General features: G+C 45.5%; 1 protein-coding gene across 1 annotated transcript in view; it reads right to left on the bottom strand.

Moving 5' to 3' along the window:
- Positions 1-10,590, bottom strand: part of LOC139374695 (TBC1 domain family member 9-like) — a 28,840-nt gene extending 18,250 nt beyond the window's left edge. The window contains exons 1-2 of the mRNA XM_071115765.1: positions 9,824-10,590; positions 1,982-2,092 (exon numbers count right to left, since the gene is read on the bottom strand). Of these exons, the coding sequence (XP_070971866.1) occupies positions 1,982-2,092; positions 9,824-9,944 (232 nt within the window). The 5' untranslated portion in view covers positions 9,945-10,590. The remainder of the gene's footprint in view (positions 1-1,981; positions 2,093-9,823) is intronic.
- Positions 10,591-20,466: the final 9,876 nt, after the last annotated feature.

Genomic DNA, 20,466 nt, shown 5'->3' on the forward strand with positions numbered 1-20,466 from the left:
TGGCCTTTAGAACAGCCTCTAGACATGCTTTTACTTAGGGTTCTTTTAATCATATTCCCATATATAAATCACATGTATTTTAATGCATTAGTCTCATGTGTACTGTTATTTTAAGTTCTTAAATGTTTTATTGTCTTAAATACAAATAACTATCTTTCTCACCTTTTATTTGTTAATCACTTTGAAACGCATCCTGTAAGACATGTGCTATATAAATAAAGTTGGACTAAATCTAGACAGCCCAGCCACTGACATTACTTGGCCATCCCCTCTGCTCGGCCTACATTTACTACCACACATACGGCGATAAGCTCATGGCTAGAGCGCTATTGGCTAATTAGCTTCAGATATGTTACGATCCTATTTAAAAAGGTGAAATAATAACGCCCTGCAATACAGCACACCTTAAATTCAGGGAGAATTTTGAATAGTATTGGCAGGCAAATCCTTATTGGTGCTATTGTGGCTACTTGTTAGCAGCTACTTAGCGCTTGTGAAATCTGAGAGCCAGTCCAGGCAGAGCCTGCTAGCACAGAAACCTCAGTGTCCACTATCGTTAGAGGCCTCATCCGTCATCCATCTCCCCTGTAAGTAGCCCACTGCTGCTCATCTCTTAGCTACATTAGTGATGACGTCTGGCAGACAGACTGCTCCACGCTCCCTCTGTGCTGGAGGATGGGCGGATAGGGAGAGGGGAGGGAGGAGTGGTTGCCATTTCAAGGCCAGCCCTCAGGAGTCTTCTTCTCTGGGCTTCCATTTCAGAGAGGTAGAGGGTCTTCTCTCCTGTTTCTTTCCCCTACTCCTTTTTCCATATGGGACCACCCACTAAGGCAAATACACATGCTCGTAGTCACACACAATTCAATTCAACACAACAGACTTTTCGATCCACCATCTCCATCCCACCATAAAGCCAGATTGAGCTACAGGCCTTTCTATTGTATCATGGATGCTGTGTGTGCAGTGCTTTCCTAAGTCAACTTATATTATTTTGTGACTAGAAAAGTCTAATTGTTGTGATGCAATTTGTGTTTTGATCTTACTATTTCCGTGATCATTTCATTTTGGGTCATACAATGTAAAATAACAAAGTTATTTCTATCAATGTTAAAAGTTTACATTCTAATACCGACTTTGTCATCAGTCCTTTGTATTGGTCTAGACTATATGTCTGACAGATGAGACTGACTCACAAACAAAAAGGAGAAATCAAAACGTTACCGGTAGGCATGACCTACCTGGCACCCGTGACCCCCTAACTAAAACTAAACTCAAGAGTCAAAACCGTTGCAGTGTGCGTGTGTCTCTCCGCTCTCTCGCCGTTCATTTAAACAGAGCCATTGTTCATTACGTCTGGGGAGTATAGTTCTGAAGCCTCTCCTTACTTACACAATGATCCCTCTTTAAAAATAAATCCTTCCTTTCCCATCCGCTTGTCATGTTGGGTCCGTGGGATTGCATTATGGCTCCTCCAGAGTAGTAAATTATTTGTGTGACATAACTGCTCAAGGAAAGAGGAAGGTGAAGATTGGGGTTTCTGTGATGTCACAAACCATTGTAACTAGCCAAAAGAGGTGTGATGAGATAGCCCATTTAATTGAGATCGTGTCAGTATCTTACATTTACAGCCCTGAGTTAACCTTTTAGCTTTTCCATATAGGACATTAGGGTGGTTAACCCTTTAACATGCAAAGAGACAGTGTTAACAGATGAAGTCAGCAGATGTAATGTAAGCTTTATCACACTAGCTAATTAACTAAAAAAATCATGACAGCCCCTCATATTTTGAGCGAATCACCATCGATTCCCATTCCTGGTATCCGTTTCTCCCCAGTCTAGCCCTTTAAGAGCAGTGGGCCATGACGTGATGCTTGGCATTAGCAGGAAGTGAGAACATGGTGCAGGAAGAGAGGGCCTTGTGTGCAAAGGGGAGGGGGGAGAGAAAGAAAGAGTGAGAGAGAACTAGACACACAGTACACACCATGAGCAATGATCCAGTAGATTAGGGAGTCAGGTGTTTGGTAAAGGATTCTGTAGGGGGCCACTCGAGCACTGGAGTCCAGCACCACGTCCAGTGTTCCCACCAACAGACCTGCGGTGGGAGGAGCAGGGAATACCGTGGGTTAGGGAGGGAGACACTGTGGGAATATCATGATCGTCTATACAACATTGTTTGGACGTTGAATAGATAATGCATTGACTGTCTTGAGGATGGAAAATAAAACCTGTAAGTGATCCAAGAACTTAAAAAGCAAAAACAAACAAGTCATGAATCCTCCCCCTAAAAAAATGACTTCAAAGCAAAAACCCAACAAAAGAGTTTCTGTTTTAGCCCATTTCGGACACGTAACAAAGCAGCCCCCTCCACCATGTGAGACAGCAGACCGTTCTGGGACATTAACCCTTGTTAGACCACTTATGCTCTCCTCGAAAGGCCCTTGATGGAGCCCTCTGGCTATGAGATCACCACTTATGAAATAGAGGGAGGAGGAAGGGGTATTTAGGGCTGACGGGCAGCTGTGGCTTTCCTGTCCTGACTGCTTCATGCCCAATTTATATTATAGGACCAAACTGAGCCACACAAACCAGGGCTGTGCCCGTATCTACAAAGCATCTCAGAGTAGGAGTGCTGAACTCAGATCAGTTTAGCCTTTTAGATCATAATTAGATATGTTTATATGGACAGGTGGGGACCTGATCTTAAATCAGCACTCCTACTCTGAGACATTTAGTGGATGGGGTCTGGGCTGGCCTGGTTACACATCCACCCTAGTTGCTGGAACTGGGCTGGAAAAGACACAGTGAAGAAATATCCCAGCCAGCACAGTACGGTTCAGGTTGGCACTAATGTGTGAATCTGGTATCAATGTTCTTGTATGGAGAAGTGGGGTGGATGGGCAGATGGCACAGAGCTCAGATTTCCCATGTGACAGATCGATGCGGAGAGAAGGTGAGAGTAAAGTCACCTGGAATAAAAAGGACGAATCCCCTATATTCTAATGACCGAGGGACGAATCCCCTATAATCTAATGACCGAGGGACGAATCCCCTATAATCTAATGACCGAGGGACGAATCCCCTATAATCTAATGACCGAGGGACGAATCCCCTATAATCTAATGACCGAGGGACGAATCCCCTATAATCTAATGACCGAGGGACGAATCCCCTATAATCTAATGACCGAGGGACAAATCCCCTATAATCTAATGACCGAGGGATGAATCCCCTATAATCTAATGAATGAGGGAAGTGGAGAGATAGATGGACAGATTATGGACTCATGACAGCTGAAAGAAGCCAATAAATCCTGTCTCTTTTAAAGAGTTTTATTACCCTAATGCTTATTATCTCTGATACAGTAATAATACATGACTAGTGTCTAGCTACTGTCTATTGTAAACCACAAGATCATAAAATAAGAAGAAACTGGTACCACAATTCAAAAAAATATATATATATTTTTTTTTAAAGTGGAGGAAAAACATCTGAAGTGATGAATACGCTAGTCTTGCTGAAAGGCTTTTGTTGTGAATAAGTGATAAGTCTCGTTTTTTTTTTATGTCTTGGGGTCTACACTAATATGTTGTCATCAAAGTTTGAGTGGAAATGACACTCTTCCAACAAACTCAACCTTTGATAGAAAGAAGCTTTTTCACTGCCATATTCCACAGTCACCCCAAAACTATTCCCTGTTGGGAATTTTACCATGACAGCTTTTTGCCAGTGGCGCATCAGACGCATACAATTCTATGAGTCACACAGACCGAGATAGATGAAAAGAGCAATATGGGGAGAGAGGGGGAAAGAGACAGACATGCAGAAAGGGAGCAAGAGAAACCAAAACGGCCAGTCTGGATGATATTCTTCCATCCATACATGTCTGCTGGAGGACTTCTGGGACACCACTCATCTCCACTACCTGCTCTAATAAAGACATCTGAATACAATTAAATCGATGGGGATTCATTTCCCTCTCCCTTCTGTTCTCTCTCTCCCAATCAAAGGTTAGGACGAATTCAATGAGAAGTGCTTAAATAATGATTAAAGGCAAATAGATAATTAATATATCATTAACATTAATTTAATATGATCAAAAATGGCTGTATATATATCAGAGTGGGCCTTTAAGAGGCAGTAAGGGCAATTCAGGTTTCACACTGGATGGTCGTAAACAATATGGCCGTCGGTTCTGACAGGTGTAAGGGCTTGAGATTTCCCATCTGAACTAGGCCTATACCTGTAGTTGCAACTCACCGTGAACAAAACCCAACAGACAAACTTTCAACTGTATCTTCACATTAGTCACCATTGATAACTGTCCAGTAACGTTCTAATATTTATTTGTTTCAAGTGTTAACTGCAATGGCAAAAGCAGAACAAACACAGAGCTACAGTACCAAATCACGGGGAAACAGAAAATAAACTAGATGGGAGAGAACAGAACAGCTTGGCCGATATGCAAAAGGTTTGTGTGTTAGCCTCCATTTCAAAGGGTTAGCACAGACACCGAAGCTGTTGTTGTTTCTTGGGGCTGGCTAATGCAAGGATACAGGATCTGGGCCTTTCTGGCAAACATGTTGTGGGCATAAGGACATTTTCAGTTTCAAACTTCAACCGGTTGTTTCTGTTGAACAGTGTTAAATCCAGTTCTGCACCCCCAGGGTTGCACATTTTTGGTCTAGCCCAGCACTGACACCACATTCAGCTAAGAACATAATGAGTGGACTAGTTGAATTGAGTGTGCTAGTGCTGGAACAAAATGTGCAACCATGGAGGTTACCTCAAGACATGGAGTTGCAGAACACTGAACAAATACCTGTGAAGCACCTCTCAGTTGGATAGGCAGGGCATGACCTGAACCCAGCGGTGTTGCAGGGATGTGTGTTAGGGGTTAACACAGGAAGCACAGGTGTCAAGCACAACAAGAGAGACCACTGACGAGTGAGACCCACTGAAGGATGACACCCACAACATCCTGTGACTTCCACGACTTCATGCAACCTACAGCTCAAACCGCTCACTCCAAATAATCTGCACAGTTAAGATATCAACAGCAATGGAGAGGATTAGTATGCACAGTATTTTATGAAGAAGGAATTAGTGCACCCTACATCATCGTGACAATATTGCTTGTTTTGATCAGAGGGCTACTTTCCCTGCTTTCCCCCTCAGAACACATGATCCTCCACCATGCTATAATAACAAGAGTTAACATGAGCTACTGTACTGTGGTGTTTTGTATATGGTGAAGAGAAGGACCCCAGACCTATAGCCTAGTGGTGACCCTTTAATCCATAACATGAACTTTGGGAAACCACACAATTGTCTGTGACTATATGTTCCTATACATTTGATTGTACTTTCAACATCCCCAACGTAACACACACACACACACACAAAGAAAAACAAGACGTACAGAAACTAAGCTCCAATGATGAGAAATGCTTCCTTTGTTGTGGGTGGGGATGGAAAGAAACAAGCCGAGTCTACATACAGTAGACTGGAGAACAGACCAGCATCATGTGATGTTTTGGACTTTTTATAGATTGGAGAAGCCAAGAAACAAGGTCAGAAGCTGGGCTGCCTATTGTTACTTAGCAAAGCTCCATTCTTTGTTCAGTTGAGACGGCTAGTTCCTACTTTCTTAGAGCAAAAACAATCGGTTTCCCTCTCCTTTTCATCGGTCTCCATCCTGCTTTCTGTTGGGTCTATTTCAATGTTTCATCTGGAAAAATGTATAGCAGTGGAGGAGAAGTTCCGATGGGGATTGAAGGAAGGGTCCCACCCTTGCTTTGGGGGTCTGGGTTCCCTGCCAGATCATTTTTATGGAGAAGGACTGAGAAGCTCAGTACTGGTGACTTATTAAAAAATTACTTTCTACTCCAAAAATGAACAAAAATACAATTATGCTGACACCCTTTCAAATATAATGTCCACCTCCAGAAATGAGTGCAATAACACATTTGTAAAATTATTTTGAAATAAATATTTTAACATATTGGACAATGCATATAGTCTATGCATGGTCCATATGATCAGGTATGCTATTAGCAATAAGCATTATCACCTGTAGCCCAACTGATGCAGAGAAGAGCACATAAATAGGCTGAAGCATGGGACTACCTGTCTGCAGTTAAACTAATTGGTTAATGATTAGCCCAATAGGGTAACTAGTTATTATGCATAAACACAGTGAATATAGTGTAGAGCTAGCTACCTGGTAGGGTAACCCAGGGTAACACACCCCCTGCCTGTACTTGAGGTAGGGTGGTGTTTTACCTCAAAGTTATCCTACAATTGACCAGTGTTACATTTATCCCAAATATCCCCCATGCACTAAAAAATGCCTGGTGCAGTTCTTGCATATTTAGGAGTTGAGAAATATGCATGCATCGACTGCTTGTCAGAATGCATGTTTCCCTCCTTATGGCACTTGTAACCTGAATGTGCCATGAGAATAATATGTATCTTGCATAGAACACACAAAAACAAGCGGACTATAAAATATTAACTATTGTACTATGGAGTTACCCGATTTTTATATTCATGACTTGTTTGTTTGCAGAGGAAAAGTACATGTGGACTGTTCTAGCATTGGCAGAAATATTTTCTCATGTTCCATATTTTTTGGGACGTGGCGGTAATGATTTTGCTGTGGAGCAGCACCACAGCTAAATGACTACAGCGAAAACACTGGTCTATATTCTCCCAAGTACTGACACTGCTCCTAATCACCCCACTGGCTGAGAATCAATATGGTTTCAAACAACAAGAACCTGATACGAAGTAACACCATACATGTTATTTTAAGTCATGTTTCTCTAACCTAACCCCCTGTAACACAGCTGTAGTGTTATTCCTTTTCTTCTTTCCCAAGCCTCAATGTGTACCTCCAGGTCAGAGGTCACCAGATAAGATAGGTGACGTAAAGCAGCAGATGATAGTGTGGGTAATGTTCGATGGTCAAAGAGGTCGATGGTTAGAAGTCTAGTCCAAGTGTCTATTGAGGGCGATGTCATCATGTCTACGTGATGTTAGTCACCCAACACATGTAGGCCTAGTAGAGTTTCAGGTCATAACGACTCCAAAATGTCACACTATTGTGAAATGTTAGGTAATATAGGTTAGCTTATTGTCCCTTGGATAGTGTCATTTCTGCATTGAAAGTATCATATGGTGAATAAGCTCCAATCCAACATTTGTGGTGGAAGGTAGCCTAGCGGTTAGAGCATTGGGCCAGCACCCGAATGTTCGCTAGTTCTAACTCCCGAACCGACAAGCTGAAAAATCTGCCCATGTGCCCTTGAGCAAAGCACTTAGCCCAAATTGCTCCAGTGTCGCCGTAGATTATGGCAGACCCTGGCAGAGACACCACTCTCCGAGGGGGTCTCAAGGAGAGTGGGGATATGCAAAAACAAACATTTCCAAGTCACATGAGAATTAATACACAATTGTACAAGTGGGAAATAGAACAAATATAAGCACCTACCAAATTACCAGTCAACACTTCACAATTGAAGCTTGACATTTTTCAAATCTTATGACTTAAGATTGATTTTAGGGGAACTAGTCATCTATAATGAAACTGTACAATTTTTTATATTTCTCAGTCTCTATAAATTAATTAAATAAAAAAAAATGATAATGTTGACTTCTCATATCAAGTAGCCTCATAAATATAAATCAAAAAGCGTTGGCTCTGGTACCCTTCCATATGCCCCAGGAGGACCAGGTGCTCGCTTGGCTTTCTCTGCCCGCTGAAAAGGGGTGTTTACTGGGCAGTGCCAGTCATTGTGCCCAGGCTCTCTCTTCTCCTCAGCAGGCCAACTGGCACACCACACGGTCCGCTCAGTATTCACATAACAATGACATCATCACATATCACCACCGCACGCTTTGTGTCGCTATCCCGAGACAATAGGGAGAGGCAGAGCGTTGGTTCGGGGGCTAACTTTCAGTCGCTGGCATGCAGGAAAAAATAATATCTCCGTCCTTCAGTAAAATGTCAACGAAATGTCTTGTTGCTGACCAATGAAGTGAGATACTTGCAGGCCATTTTGGCTCCCCTTGTCATATTCATTACTGGCTGGCTGACACTGAAGAGGGAGTGACTGACTGGCACTGAGGACAGCAGCACACAGTTCAACTCTCTTTGACCCACCATGACTGCAACGGCCAGTCTAGTCAAAGCAGGGCTACATAGATACTGTATAGAGAGGGCTATAGATATATCCATACAGAGTGATCTCTATGGCTCGGAGTCAAAGACTTGGACTGAATGTACTGTACCTATAGTGAACCTGACTGACTTTTCAACTGATCATGTTCTATCCTTTTTTTAACAAGGTAGCATCATTCGCATCATTCTCAGAGTTGCGATGAGTTCAACAGACAGACTGAATCCAGGTCAGCCTGATTGGGATGGCACCCTATGCCCTACATTATGCACTACCTTTGACCAGAACCCCATGAGCCCTGGTCAAAAGTAGTGCACTACATAGGAAATAGTGCACCATTTCAGATGCAGACAGTCGCCACCACCAACGGTCCTTAAAATGATTGCTCCTCCCTGATGTAGCAGTCCTCCTAGTGACTGTGGACTAATTTGGATGGAGTGAGTGAAGTCGAAGAGGAGGAGATGAGTAGAGAAAGGAGAGGGAGAGATGATTCAGCATGTACTACTCCTGCCGGGAAGAAAGAGTGTGCCTTTGCTCTGCATGTCTCCTTGTGTATGGGTTGTCTCGGTGGCATTCAAAATTCAGTACAGGGAATGACACATCATCAGCCATTTTAACATTCCCTGGGCGTGCTGGGCTCTAATCAATCACAGGTTCATTTCCATTTATTGGAGCCTTTTAACGGTCCCAAGTGCTGGAATTTGTCTTCCCTGTCAGGGGAGATGTGTCCAGCCTTATGTTAGCTAGCTAGTAGCATAATGACATTACAATTGGAGTGAACTAAGCGCAGTCAATGATTATCTATTTAACAAATCTATGCATTTCTTTCCTTGTTTTGTTAATGGTTTAAAGGGTATATAGAAGGCTTACTCTTTGCAACAATATTAGTTACAATTTTCCAGGATCACCTAAAGTACAAGGCCTACATAAATAGCCCAGATCTTGGGATGCTGATCAATAGGGTACATTAGCTGCTGAATGCCCACTATCTCCATTGTATGTAGTTCTATGGGAGGAGGTCCATAAACGTACAACAATGGCCTATTCTGAGCCTAAAACCTTATTCAGATAAAATCACACCTGCATTTGTCTAGTTATAGTAGCTCCCGAGTGGCACAGCGGCCTAAGGCACTGCATCTCAATGCTAGCGGCGTCACTACAGACCATGGTTCGATCCCGGGCTGTATCACAACCGGCTGTGATCGGGAGTCCCATTTGGCCATCATTGTAAAATAAGAATTTGTTAATAACTGACATGCCTAGTTAAATAAATAAAATATAGTAGTAGGGGCTATTTGGGTCACGTGTCTATTCATTCATACAGGTCTACATCCTCTCATGCCATTGTCACCCCTTTGATACCCGAGTGACCTGACCTCTATCCCTCACTACGCATGCAATCTTCTCTCCATCACTAAACATCTGTGAGGCATGAATAATCTCCCAAACCAAGCGAGAGACCCGGCCAGAGGACAATAATTTAATTGGCTTGGCACTGCTTGCATCACAGCTGTAATAGCGTTAAATAATCCTAGCCAAGTATATCTTAACTCGACGATAGAACATTCGTGGAATTGAGCTATGCTTGGCTACAATAAGCCATGATTTAGAGACCGAGAGAGAGACAGTTATATGTATCTCACCCGCTAGTCCTCCTCTGCCGTCCCCGTGGCCCTTGCGTTTCTGGAGGATGAAATACGGATTTGCTCGCTCTGTTATCCACAACGCACCCGCCTGCAACACCTCTTCAGGGTGCACCCACATCTTCGTCCAGCGGATTCTAAAAGCACATCAAATCCAGTTGATTCAGGCGGTGCCTGTCAAATGAACTGGAATGCTGGTTCGGTCAGTCCAGGGGCTGAGGCTCGATGCAGGTCCACCGAATAACACGTACAATTGGACAAGGACAACTTGGTTACAGTGTCGGTATAGAACTATGACAGCATAAAGACCCTATTTATTCGCTAAAAACACGCTCTCCAAACTTCCATGCACGGCCGCGTGAGAGGTGATTGGATTCCAGCCGTGTACGCCAAATATGCAAAAAAAATGTGTGCAATACATTCAGTGGAACTCAATTACTAGGTGGCACAATAAAGCAGGTTTCGCATTAAAACAACCGAATCTGACAGATTTCTGTAGGGATGGATCTGAGAGCGACACTTCGGTTCGGTCTTTGTTGTTTATTATCTGTGTTGTAACCGCTGTCAGGTGGATATCGATGCCGCCGACGAGTCCTCGTTCATCGGTCGTCAGATATTTCAGAATGAGCGATGGTTGGACGCTAAATAATGTGCCCACAAGCACGTTATATCCATTAAGCTATTTACAACCTACTATCCAACATATATGTATGCTGCCTGCCTCCACATCGAACAACAATGTCATTTAATGCAACCCACTCTCTAGCGCCGCTACGGCACAGCTCTGTATTAACAACACGCGTCATAGAGTGGCCACATCGTTACGTCAACTTTGTGGGAGTTGTTTGTATAATTATAGCCTAGGCCCTACGTGGTAATAAAGTAAAATTCAAATGACTAAAGTTGTTCGTCGATATGACTTGGCTACTGTTTACAAATACCAAGTGTCGAAGCTGTCTTCAGGCTCTTGCTGTTTTGCATTTGTTGTTTTTGCCACCTGGTACCAATTAGTGGATCAATTGTAATGGTTTCCATTGTTTCTTTCATCTGTACTTTATTCTTTAATGTAAATATCATCAAAGCAATTTTATAAGCAAATACAATTGCCATAACTTACACCTATGTCCAGTGGGTAGGAGTTTTACAATGACATGCCACACACATTTGGGATTTCTTAAAATCTTGAGAAAGGGGTGTTTAAGAATGAAAACGTTGAATTAGTAAATTCCCAGTTAGTCAGAGGGCTGAAAAGGTACACGAAAATAATATCCAGTTTCAAACATCAGTTCCTTCAACACCAGTTCCTTCAACACCACAAACCTGTCAGACATGAGTCAACAAATGTTTGTGTGTCAACATGTTGGGTAAATATGTGGGAGTTGATGGAGATAGAAATGGTTTATATTCCACAACGTCTCTCTGTCTACAGTATGTGGTCCATGGTCTGCTAAAGGCCTGTACTTAACTGTGCTTGTTTTTTTTCTATATATATGTGTGGGTTTAGCTTTGCTAAACTGACTGCACTTTAAGGTTTCACAGCTTCCATCGACGCGTGGGAGACCTTGTCTGAGGTTGCTCGACTTTCCCTCGACAGACCACATTAAGTAAAAGGGATTCGGAGCTGCAGAGACGAGACCGATGTCACTACACTTTCTGTTGTTGTCGGTTCAGACTGAGGCTGAAGGTAGGGACAAGCAGATGTGCATAGTGCACTATTTGTTTTTACCCTCCACCTATTCACCAGTAACCACAGTGGGGCTATGTCAGGGGCTCTGTTCAGTCAGTGTTTGTGTACATAGTCTGGAGGAACAGTTTCATCCACAGATGTGGGGGATGGAAACTTGACATTTAGGACTAACAAACAAACCCACTGACATAATGCCGACTCAAAGGGACCCCCTAAATACGTGTACTTGAGTTCACAAGATCTAATTTCCAACTGAAGTTTACTCTGTTCTCTTTTCTTTCCTAAAGATACCTTTTTGCACTCTTCCACTAGATCGAAAAGTCCCTCTTAGTTTCACCCTGTTTCATCGACAAAACTTCTTGTGTTTCTAGCCTCAACTTTTCTTCTGATGTCACTCAAAAGCACCTTAAATCTAGGGCAGGATTCAAGTGAGGCTTACCTTTCTGCCATTTAGTGGGCAGAGGGGCAAATTCATTCATATTTGGATTAGGTTTATGTGTAGAGTTGATTAAATGTTATGCTACACAAAAATAAATAACACATTCTTCTAAACTAATCCAACCAGTTAGTTCGATTTTTTCATCCCATTACTGAAATAGTTGTTAGTTTAAATGGCTTAGACTTCCATCTCCTACTGAGACAAGCTCTCCTGACAGAGATGGGGATTTCTTCAATGTTTTTTTTTACTGTCAGGCAGACATCAGGGATTGAGGCTTTCAAGCTTCACTCTCAGTCCCAGTCGAGTTAAACCCTTCATGGTTGAGTTGATCGTGGAGAGCTGCTTTCTGCTTGGCAGTAGGGCCTTCCTCCCTGCCTTCTCTTACCATCACAGAACCAAAACAGAACTATCTGTTCCATAGCTTTGCATCTAACACATCCTCATATCCCCATTTTAGAAGCAGTCCTTCCCTTAAAAAAAACAGAAGCAGAACTGAAACAAGGGTTCCCATTCTAAGGAAATGTTCCTTTTCCTCTCCTTGTTCTGTTGTGAGCTGCCAAAACCCCGAAATCAAGACAGTGGTGCTACGGTAAACACTCCTTGAAGGAGAAAACACCTAAAGTAAGGATTTCCTCAGTATATAACTGAATAAGGAAAGGGGAAACCTGGTCAGCTGCACAACTGAATGCATTCAACCCAAATGTGTCTTCCGCATTTTACCCAACCCCTCTGAATCAGAGAGGTGCAAGGAGCTGCCTTATTCAATGTCATCGGCGCAGTTGTTGTTTAACTGCCTTGCTCAAGGGCAGAAGACCAGATTTTTCCATCTTGCCGACTCGGGATTCAAACCAGAGACAATTCAGTTACTGGCCCCACACTCTTAACTGCTAGGCTACCTGGGCACCCCAGAATAGCATAGTTAGGGTATGTCATATTTAGGCTATTTCTAGGGTGTAGGCAGTGGTGTAAAGTACTTAAGTACAAATTCTTTAAAGTACTACTTAATTAAGTAGGTTTTTGGGGTATCTGTACTTTACTTAACTATTTATATGTTTGACAACTTTCACTTTTACTTCACTACATTCCTAAAGAAAGTAATGTACTTTTTTCTCCATTCATTTTCCCTGACACCCAAAAGTACTCGTTACATTTTGAACGCTTAGCAGAACAGGAAAATTGTCCAATTCACGCACTTATCAAGAGAACACGTGGTCATCCGCCTCTGGCTATCTGTACATTTTCAAAACAAGAAAATGGTGCCACCTGTTTTGCGTAATATAATTAATTTGAAATGATTTATACTTATACTTTGACTTTTGATGTTTAAGTATATTTTAGAAATTACATTTACTTTTTACACTTAAGTATATTCAGAACCAAATACTTTTAGACTTTTACTCATGTAGTATTTTACTGGGTGACTTTCAAGGAACTTTCTACTTTCTATTAAGGTATCTAAACGTTTACTTAAGTCTAACAACTGCTACTTTTTCCACCACTGGGTGTAGGGAACCTAAATCTAAAAAGGCAGTTTATTATTGGTAATTGACAGATTCGTTCCACATTCAAGGAGTGAAGGGGGCTTTTGAGAAATGGAAAAGACCACATGCAGATTAAACGGGTCGAATAGTGAAGCCTTGAAGAAAGAGAACAGTCGGCCTGCTTGAAGATGATGTGTTATTGTTGTTGTCTGTATTATTACCTCTAACCAGTGGTGGAAAAGGTATCCAATTGTCATAATTCTGTAAAAGTACAGATACAGTAATAGAAAATTCCTAATTCAAATTCCTGGCCTTCTAGGCAGACTGGCCAATAAAAAGGAAAGATTAAGATAGGCAAAAGAACACAGACAATGGACAGAGGAACTCTGCCTAGAAGGCCAGCATCCCGGAGTCACCTCTCCACTGTTGACGTTGAGACTGGTGTTTTGCGGGTAGTTGAGGACTTGTGAGGTGTCTGTTTCTCAAACTAGACACTCTAATGTACTTGTTCTCTTGCTCAGTTGTGCACCGGGGCCTCCCACCCAGGGATATCCTTGTCTCATCGCACACCAGCGACTCCTGTGGCGGGCCGGGCGCAGTGCGCGCTAACCAAGGTTGCCAGGTGCAAGGTGTTTCCTCCGACACATTGGTGCGGCTGGCTTCCGGGTTGGATGCGCGCTGTGTTAAGAAGCAGTGCGGCTTGGTTGGGTTGTGTATCGGAGGACGCATGACTTTCGACCTTCATCTCTCCCAAGCCCATACGGGAGTTGTAGCGATGAGACAAGATAGTAGCTACTAACAATTGGATACCACGAAATTGGGGAGAAAAAGGGGGTGAAATTTAAATAAAAAATAAAAAAGTATTCTGTGATGTATATAAAGTGTAATATTGGGATGCAAAATCAAAATGTAATACATCAACTCTATATCTGACATGGTATAGGTGACTTTTCTTTAAGCTCATAACCATGTCTGTGAGGTATATACTTTGTTTCAATGTAGATTTGTTTAAGACTACCAATAATCACGGTGACCCTGATTTAGCCCACTACAGTATTAAAACACTATTATTGCACATAGTGAGTCCATGCAAGCTACTGTTTCTGTGACTTTAAGCACATTCTTCTTCCTGAACTTATTTAGGCTTACCATAACAAAGGGGTTGAATACTTATTGACTCAAGACATTTCAGCTTTTCATATTTAATTGATTTGTAGAAAAAATACAAATATAATTCCCCTTTGACATTATGGGGTTATTTTGTGTAGGTGCTGTAACGACCACAAAGTATCATGGGATGGCTCAAACAGAAACTGTGCTGTTGTTGATGTGTTCTGAGTCATTTCCTTAAAGTTCCCCCATGTCTCTGATACCAACATAATGAATGTCAGTGTCACGACTCCCACCGAAGGTGGCTCCCCTGCCTGTTCGGGCGGTGCTCGGTGTTCGTTTGGTCTTATTAGTTGCACCTGTTCCTTATTGTGTTTCTTGATTTTTGTCTATTTAAGCCAGTTAGGCCCGCCTAGGTTTGTGCGGGATTGTTTTACTGTTAGTTGTGAATGTTCGATTGTATTTTATTTTTCTGGACATTTTGGGTCCTGTGTATTCGAACCCTCTCCTCTCTGCGCCTGACTCCAAACCCACTGTTCTTAAAGGAATCTGACAGAATCACGCACCGTTTAAATGGAGTCAGCAGGAGCAGCTGCACCTCCTCTCCCATCGATGGAGGAGCGAGTACTCCATCATACGTCCATTTTCCACCGGATCGGGCGGCAATGGACCAGATGATGGAGAGGATGGACCGATTGGAGAGGAGTGGCCTCCCTACCTCACCCCCAGCTCCGCTTCCGCCAGCACCACCTTATCCCTCCTCCAGCGTCCGGATCCGTGCCCCGCGTCTGGCGCTCCCCAGGGAGTACGATGGAACGGCGGCTGGTGCCAGGGGTTCCTACTACAGCTGGAGCTGTACCTGGCTACCGTTCATCCGACTCCCTCGGGGGAGGAGAGTGTGAGCGTCCTCGTCTCCTGTCTGACAGGTCGAGCCCTGGAGTGGGCCAACGCAGTGTGGAATGGCCCAGACTCGGAGAGGGATCACTACCCCGAGTTCACCCGCCGGTTCCGAGCCGTGTTCGACCACCCACCAGAGGGCCGAGCGGCGGGTGAACGGCTGTTTCACCTGCGACAGGAGACGAGGAGCGTGCAGGATTTTGCACTAGAGTTCTGGACCTTGGCCACCGTTGCGGGGTGGAACGACAGGGCCTTGATGGACCACTATCGCTGTAGTCTCTGGTAGGACGTCCGCAGGGAGCTAGCTTGTCGGGACACCACCCTCTCCCTCGACGAACTGATTGACATGTCCATCCGACTGGACAACCTGCTGGCTGCCCGCGGGCGTCCAGAACGGGCCCTGTTGATTCCACCTCCAGGCCCTCCCGCTCCAATCCCCATGGAGTTAGGGGGGGCCGCATCGAGGGGGACCAGAGGAGGAGGCTCCTCCTGCACCAGGTGTGGTCGGAGAGGACACACTGCCGATCGGTGCTGGAGGAGCTCGTCTGGGAGTAGGGAAGTCAGGCAGAGCACTCCTCGTTCACCCCAGGTGAGTCAGCACCAGACTCACCCAGAGCTACCTGTTGGCCATATGTTCTTACTAATGTATTTTTCAGGTTTTTCTCCCTCTCTACAGCATAAGGCGCTAGTCGATTCAGGCGCAGCTGGGAACTTTATGGATCGTGGGCTAGCATTAAGGCTAGGGATTCCCCTGGTGTCGTTAGACCAACCTTTCACTGTGCACTCATTAGATAGCCGACCATTAGGGTCAGGGCTGGTCAGGGAGGCCACGGTTCCACTGGACATGGTAACGCAGGGGAATCATAAGGAGCGGCTTAGTCTCTTCCTTATTGATTCACCCTCGTTTCCAGTGGTGCTGGGAATTCCCTGGCTGGCTAATCACAATCCAGAGATTTCATGGAGACAGGGGGCTCTCCGAGGGTGGTCAGAGGAGTGTTCAGACAGGTGCATTGGAGTTTCCATCGGTGCGATGACAGTGGAGAGTCCAGACCAGGTTTCCACTGTGCGCATTCCCTCTGAATATGCCGATTTGGCTATCACCTTCTGTAAGAAGAGGGCGACCCAATTACCACCTCATCGACGAGGGGATTGCGCGATAAACCTCCTGGTAAACGCTGCACTTCCCAAAAGTCACTTGTACCCGTTGTCCCAGGAGGAGACATTGGCTATGGAGACATATGTCACTGAATCTCTGGGACAGGGGTACATTCAGCCCTCCACGTCACCCGTCACCTTGAGCTTCTTTTTTGTGAAGAAGGAGGGAGGTCGGCGTCCGTGCATTGATTATAGAGGTCTAAATTCCATCACAGTGGGGTTTAGTTACCCACTACCTCTCATCGCCACAGCGGTGGAATCATTTTACGGGCGCGTTTCTCCACAAAACTGGACCTTAGGAGTGCGTATAATCCGGTGCTTATCCGGGAGGGAGATGAATGGAAGACCGTGTCTGGCCATTATGAGTACCTCCTCATGCCGTATGGGTTGAAGAATGCTCCAGCCGTTTTCCAATCTTTTGGCGACGAGATTCTCAGAGACCTGCAAGGGCAGGGAGTGGTAGTGTACATTGATGACATACTGATCTATTCTGCCACACCCGCCGCACACGTGTCTCTGGTGCGCAAGGTACTTGGGCGACTGCTGGAGCATGACCTGTAAGTCAAGGCTGAGAAATGTGTGTTCTCCAAACAAGCCGTTTCCTTCCTGGGTTATCGCATTTCCACCTCTGGGGTGGTGATGGAGTGTGACCGCGTTACAGCTGTGCGTAATTGGCCGACTCCGACCACGGTAAAGGAGGTGCAGCGGTTTTTAGGGTTTGCCCATTACTACTGGAGGTTTATCAGGGGTTTTGGTCAGGTGGCTGAAGGGGGGGCCGGCGCGCTTGCGCTGGTCAGCTGAGGCGGGCAGAGCTTTCAGTCGCCTGAAGGAGCTGTTCACCAACGCTCCCTTGCTGGCTCATCCAGACCCCTCTGTGGTATTCATAGTGGAGGTGGACCCGTCAGAGGCTGGGGTGGGAGCCGTGCTATCATAGCGCTCGGGCACGCCACCAAAGCTCCACCTCTGCGATTTTTTTCTAAGAAGCTCGGTCCGGCGGAGCGGAACTATGACGTGGGGGACCGGGAGTTGTTAGCTGTAGTCAAGGCTCTGAAGGTGTGGAGACATTGGCTTGAGGGGGCTAAGCCCCCTTTCCTCATCTGGACTGACCATTGTAATGTGGGCAGCGAGGAGATTGAATCCGCGTCAGGTGGGCCATGTTCTTTACCCGTTTTAACGATTTCATATCGGCCAGGCTCCCAAAATACGAAGGCCGACGCGCTGTCCCACCTCTATGACACCGATGAGCGGTCCATCGAGCCGACTCCCATCCTCCCAGCTTCATGTCTGATGGCACCGGTGGTATGGGAGGTGGACGCGGAGATCGAGCGGGCGTTACGCCCTCAGTGTCCAGCAGGTGTTCAGTATGCGCCGCTTGGTGTCCGTGATAAGTTGATTAAATGGGCCCATACACTACCCTCTTCGGGTCATCCTGGGATCGAGAGGACAGTGCGGAGTCATAGGGGGAGGTACTGGTGAACCACGTTGGTAAAGGACGTGAGGTTTTATGTCTCCTCCTGCTCGGTGTGCGCTCAGAGCAAGGCTCCTCGACACCTGCCTAGAGGGAAGTTACAGCCCCTCCCCATTCCACAACGGCCGTGGTCGCACTTGTCGGTGGACTTTCTCACCGACCTTCCCCCGTCTCAGGGAAACACCACGATCCTGGTCATTGTGGATCGGTTTTCTAAGTCCTGCCGTCTCATTGCCCGGTCTCCCTACGGCCCTACAGACTGCTTACCCATGTCTTCCGGCACTACGGGGTGCCTGAGGACATCGTTTCTGATCGGGGTCCCCAGTTCACGTCCAGAGTTTGGAGGGCGTTCATGGAACGGCGGCGGGTCTCGGTCAGCCTGACCTCGGGTTTCCACCCCGAGAGTAATGGGCAGGCGGAGCGAGTAAACCAGGATGTGGGTAGGTTTCTGCGGTCGTATTGTCGCGACCGGCCTGGTGAGTGGGCGAGGTACGTCCCATGGGCAGATCTAGCCCAGAACTCCCTCCGCCACTCCTCTACTAACATGTCTCCGTTCCAGTGCGTGTTGGGCTACCAGCCGGTCCTGGCTCCATGGCATCATAGCCAAACCGAAGCTCCTGTGGTGGAGGAATGGGTGCAGCGCTCATGGGACACCTGGAGAGCCGTCCAGGAATCATTAAAACAGGCTAGTGGACGGAAGAAGAGGAGCGCTGACCAGCACCGCAGTGAGGAACCGGGTCTGGCTCTCGACCCTAAACCTGCCCCTCTGCCTGCCCTGCCGGAAGCTGGGGCCGCAGTGTGTTGGGACATTTAAAGTCCTGAGGAGGATAAACGAGGTGTGTTATAGGTTACAGCTTCCTATTTACTATCGTATTAACCCCTCGTTTAATGTGTCTCTCCTCAGGCCGGTGGTGGCTGGTCCCCTGCAGGAAGGTGAGGTGCCGGAGGTCCCTCCGCCCCCTCTGGACATCGAGGGGTCCCCGGCGTACACAGTACGTGCTATTCTGGACTCGAGACGCCGGGTGAGGGGCCTACAGTTGCTCGTGGACTGGGAGGGGTACGGTCTGGAGGAGAGGTGCTGGGTACCGGTGGGGGACATTTTGGACCCGTCACTACTGAGGGACTTCCACCGCCTCCACCCAGATCGCCTCAACCCCCGGGTCGCCCTCGAGGCCGGTGGTGGAGCGCTGTGGGGGCCGTGCATCAGGGAGGGGGGGTACTGTCACGACTCCCACCGAAGGTGGCTCCCCTGCCTGTTCCGGCGGTGCTCTGTGGTCATCGTCGCTGGTCTACTAGCCGCCACCGATCCCTTTTTCCTTTTCTGTTCGTTGTGTTTCTTGATTTTTGTCTATTTAAGCCGGTTAGACCCGCCTAGGTTTGTGCGGGATTGTTTTACTGTTAGTTGTATTGTATTGTATTTTATTTTTCTGGGATTTTGGGTCTTGTGAATGGGCCGGTCAGTTGATGTGCCTTGTGTTTTTGGTGTGACCGTTTTTTCCGGTAATAAAATATACATGTATTCGAACCCTCTGCTCTCTGCGCCTGACTCCAAACCCACTGTTCTTAAAGGACTCTGACAGTCAGCTAGCTGTCAGCTACTGCAAGAGATATATATTTCACAATTTGTTTACTATTACCAAGGCACCTGACCACTGACTGAGGGCCAAATTCATATGGTCTTGTACAAATACTGCACTGTGCGTTTGATTGAATTGAATCCAAAAGTATTACGTCAATAGTTTTACATCTTGGCAAATCCAGATCAAATGGAAAAGATTTGGTCATTTCATATGTGGTGGCAATGGCATAAAACACTTTAGGTTTCCTACTTCAAAACGGTAAGGAAAGTGATTAAATGGAGACATGGCCTAGTTATTTCCAGTGAAATCTCCCTTCCCAAGGCTGTGCTGTGGAAATGCAACGACCTGTCACCTTATTACTGTACAAAAATACTCTCTAGAGGAAATATACCATATCATCTGACCTCATGTAGGTTTACTGTATCTATCTCCATCTGTCCATATGAACACAATGGTGTGTGTGTGTAGGCTACTGTACTAAACAACAGTCTGTCATTCTCAGATCCTCCTGGTATCCAGCCTCGTCCAGAAACGTGTTCACGAAATATGTGGTTAATCAGATTTTTCACAGAAGCACATGTTGTTTTATGGCTACATTTCTCCATGGTTCATAAAACGTTTGTTACGAGTCTTGTGTTCAAATCTAACTCCATATGGATAACTTGCTGTATTTTGGGCGTTCAGAATAATTACACATCAATAGTGGCAACGCAACAAGCCTGAGACTGTATGGCTCGGTTCCAATATCCACACTAACATATCTCTTAGCATGAAGCCCTATTCGGCATGCATTCAGGTGGTATGCTAGTGTGGATTTACCCAGAGC

This window comes from Oncorhynchus clarkii, chromosome 19, assembly GCF_045791955.1.
Source record: "Oncorhynchus clarkii lewisi isolate Uvic-CL-2024 chromosome 19, UVic_Ocla_1.0, whole genome shotgun sequence".
Lineage (NCBI taxonomy): Eukaryota > Metazoa > Chordata > Actinopteri > Salmoniformes > Salmonidae > Oncorhynchus > Oncorhynchus clarkii.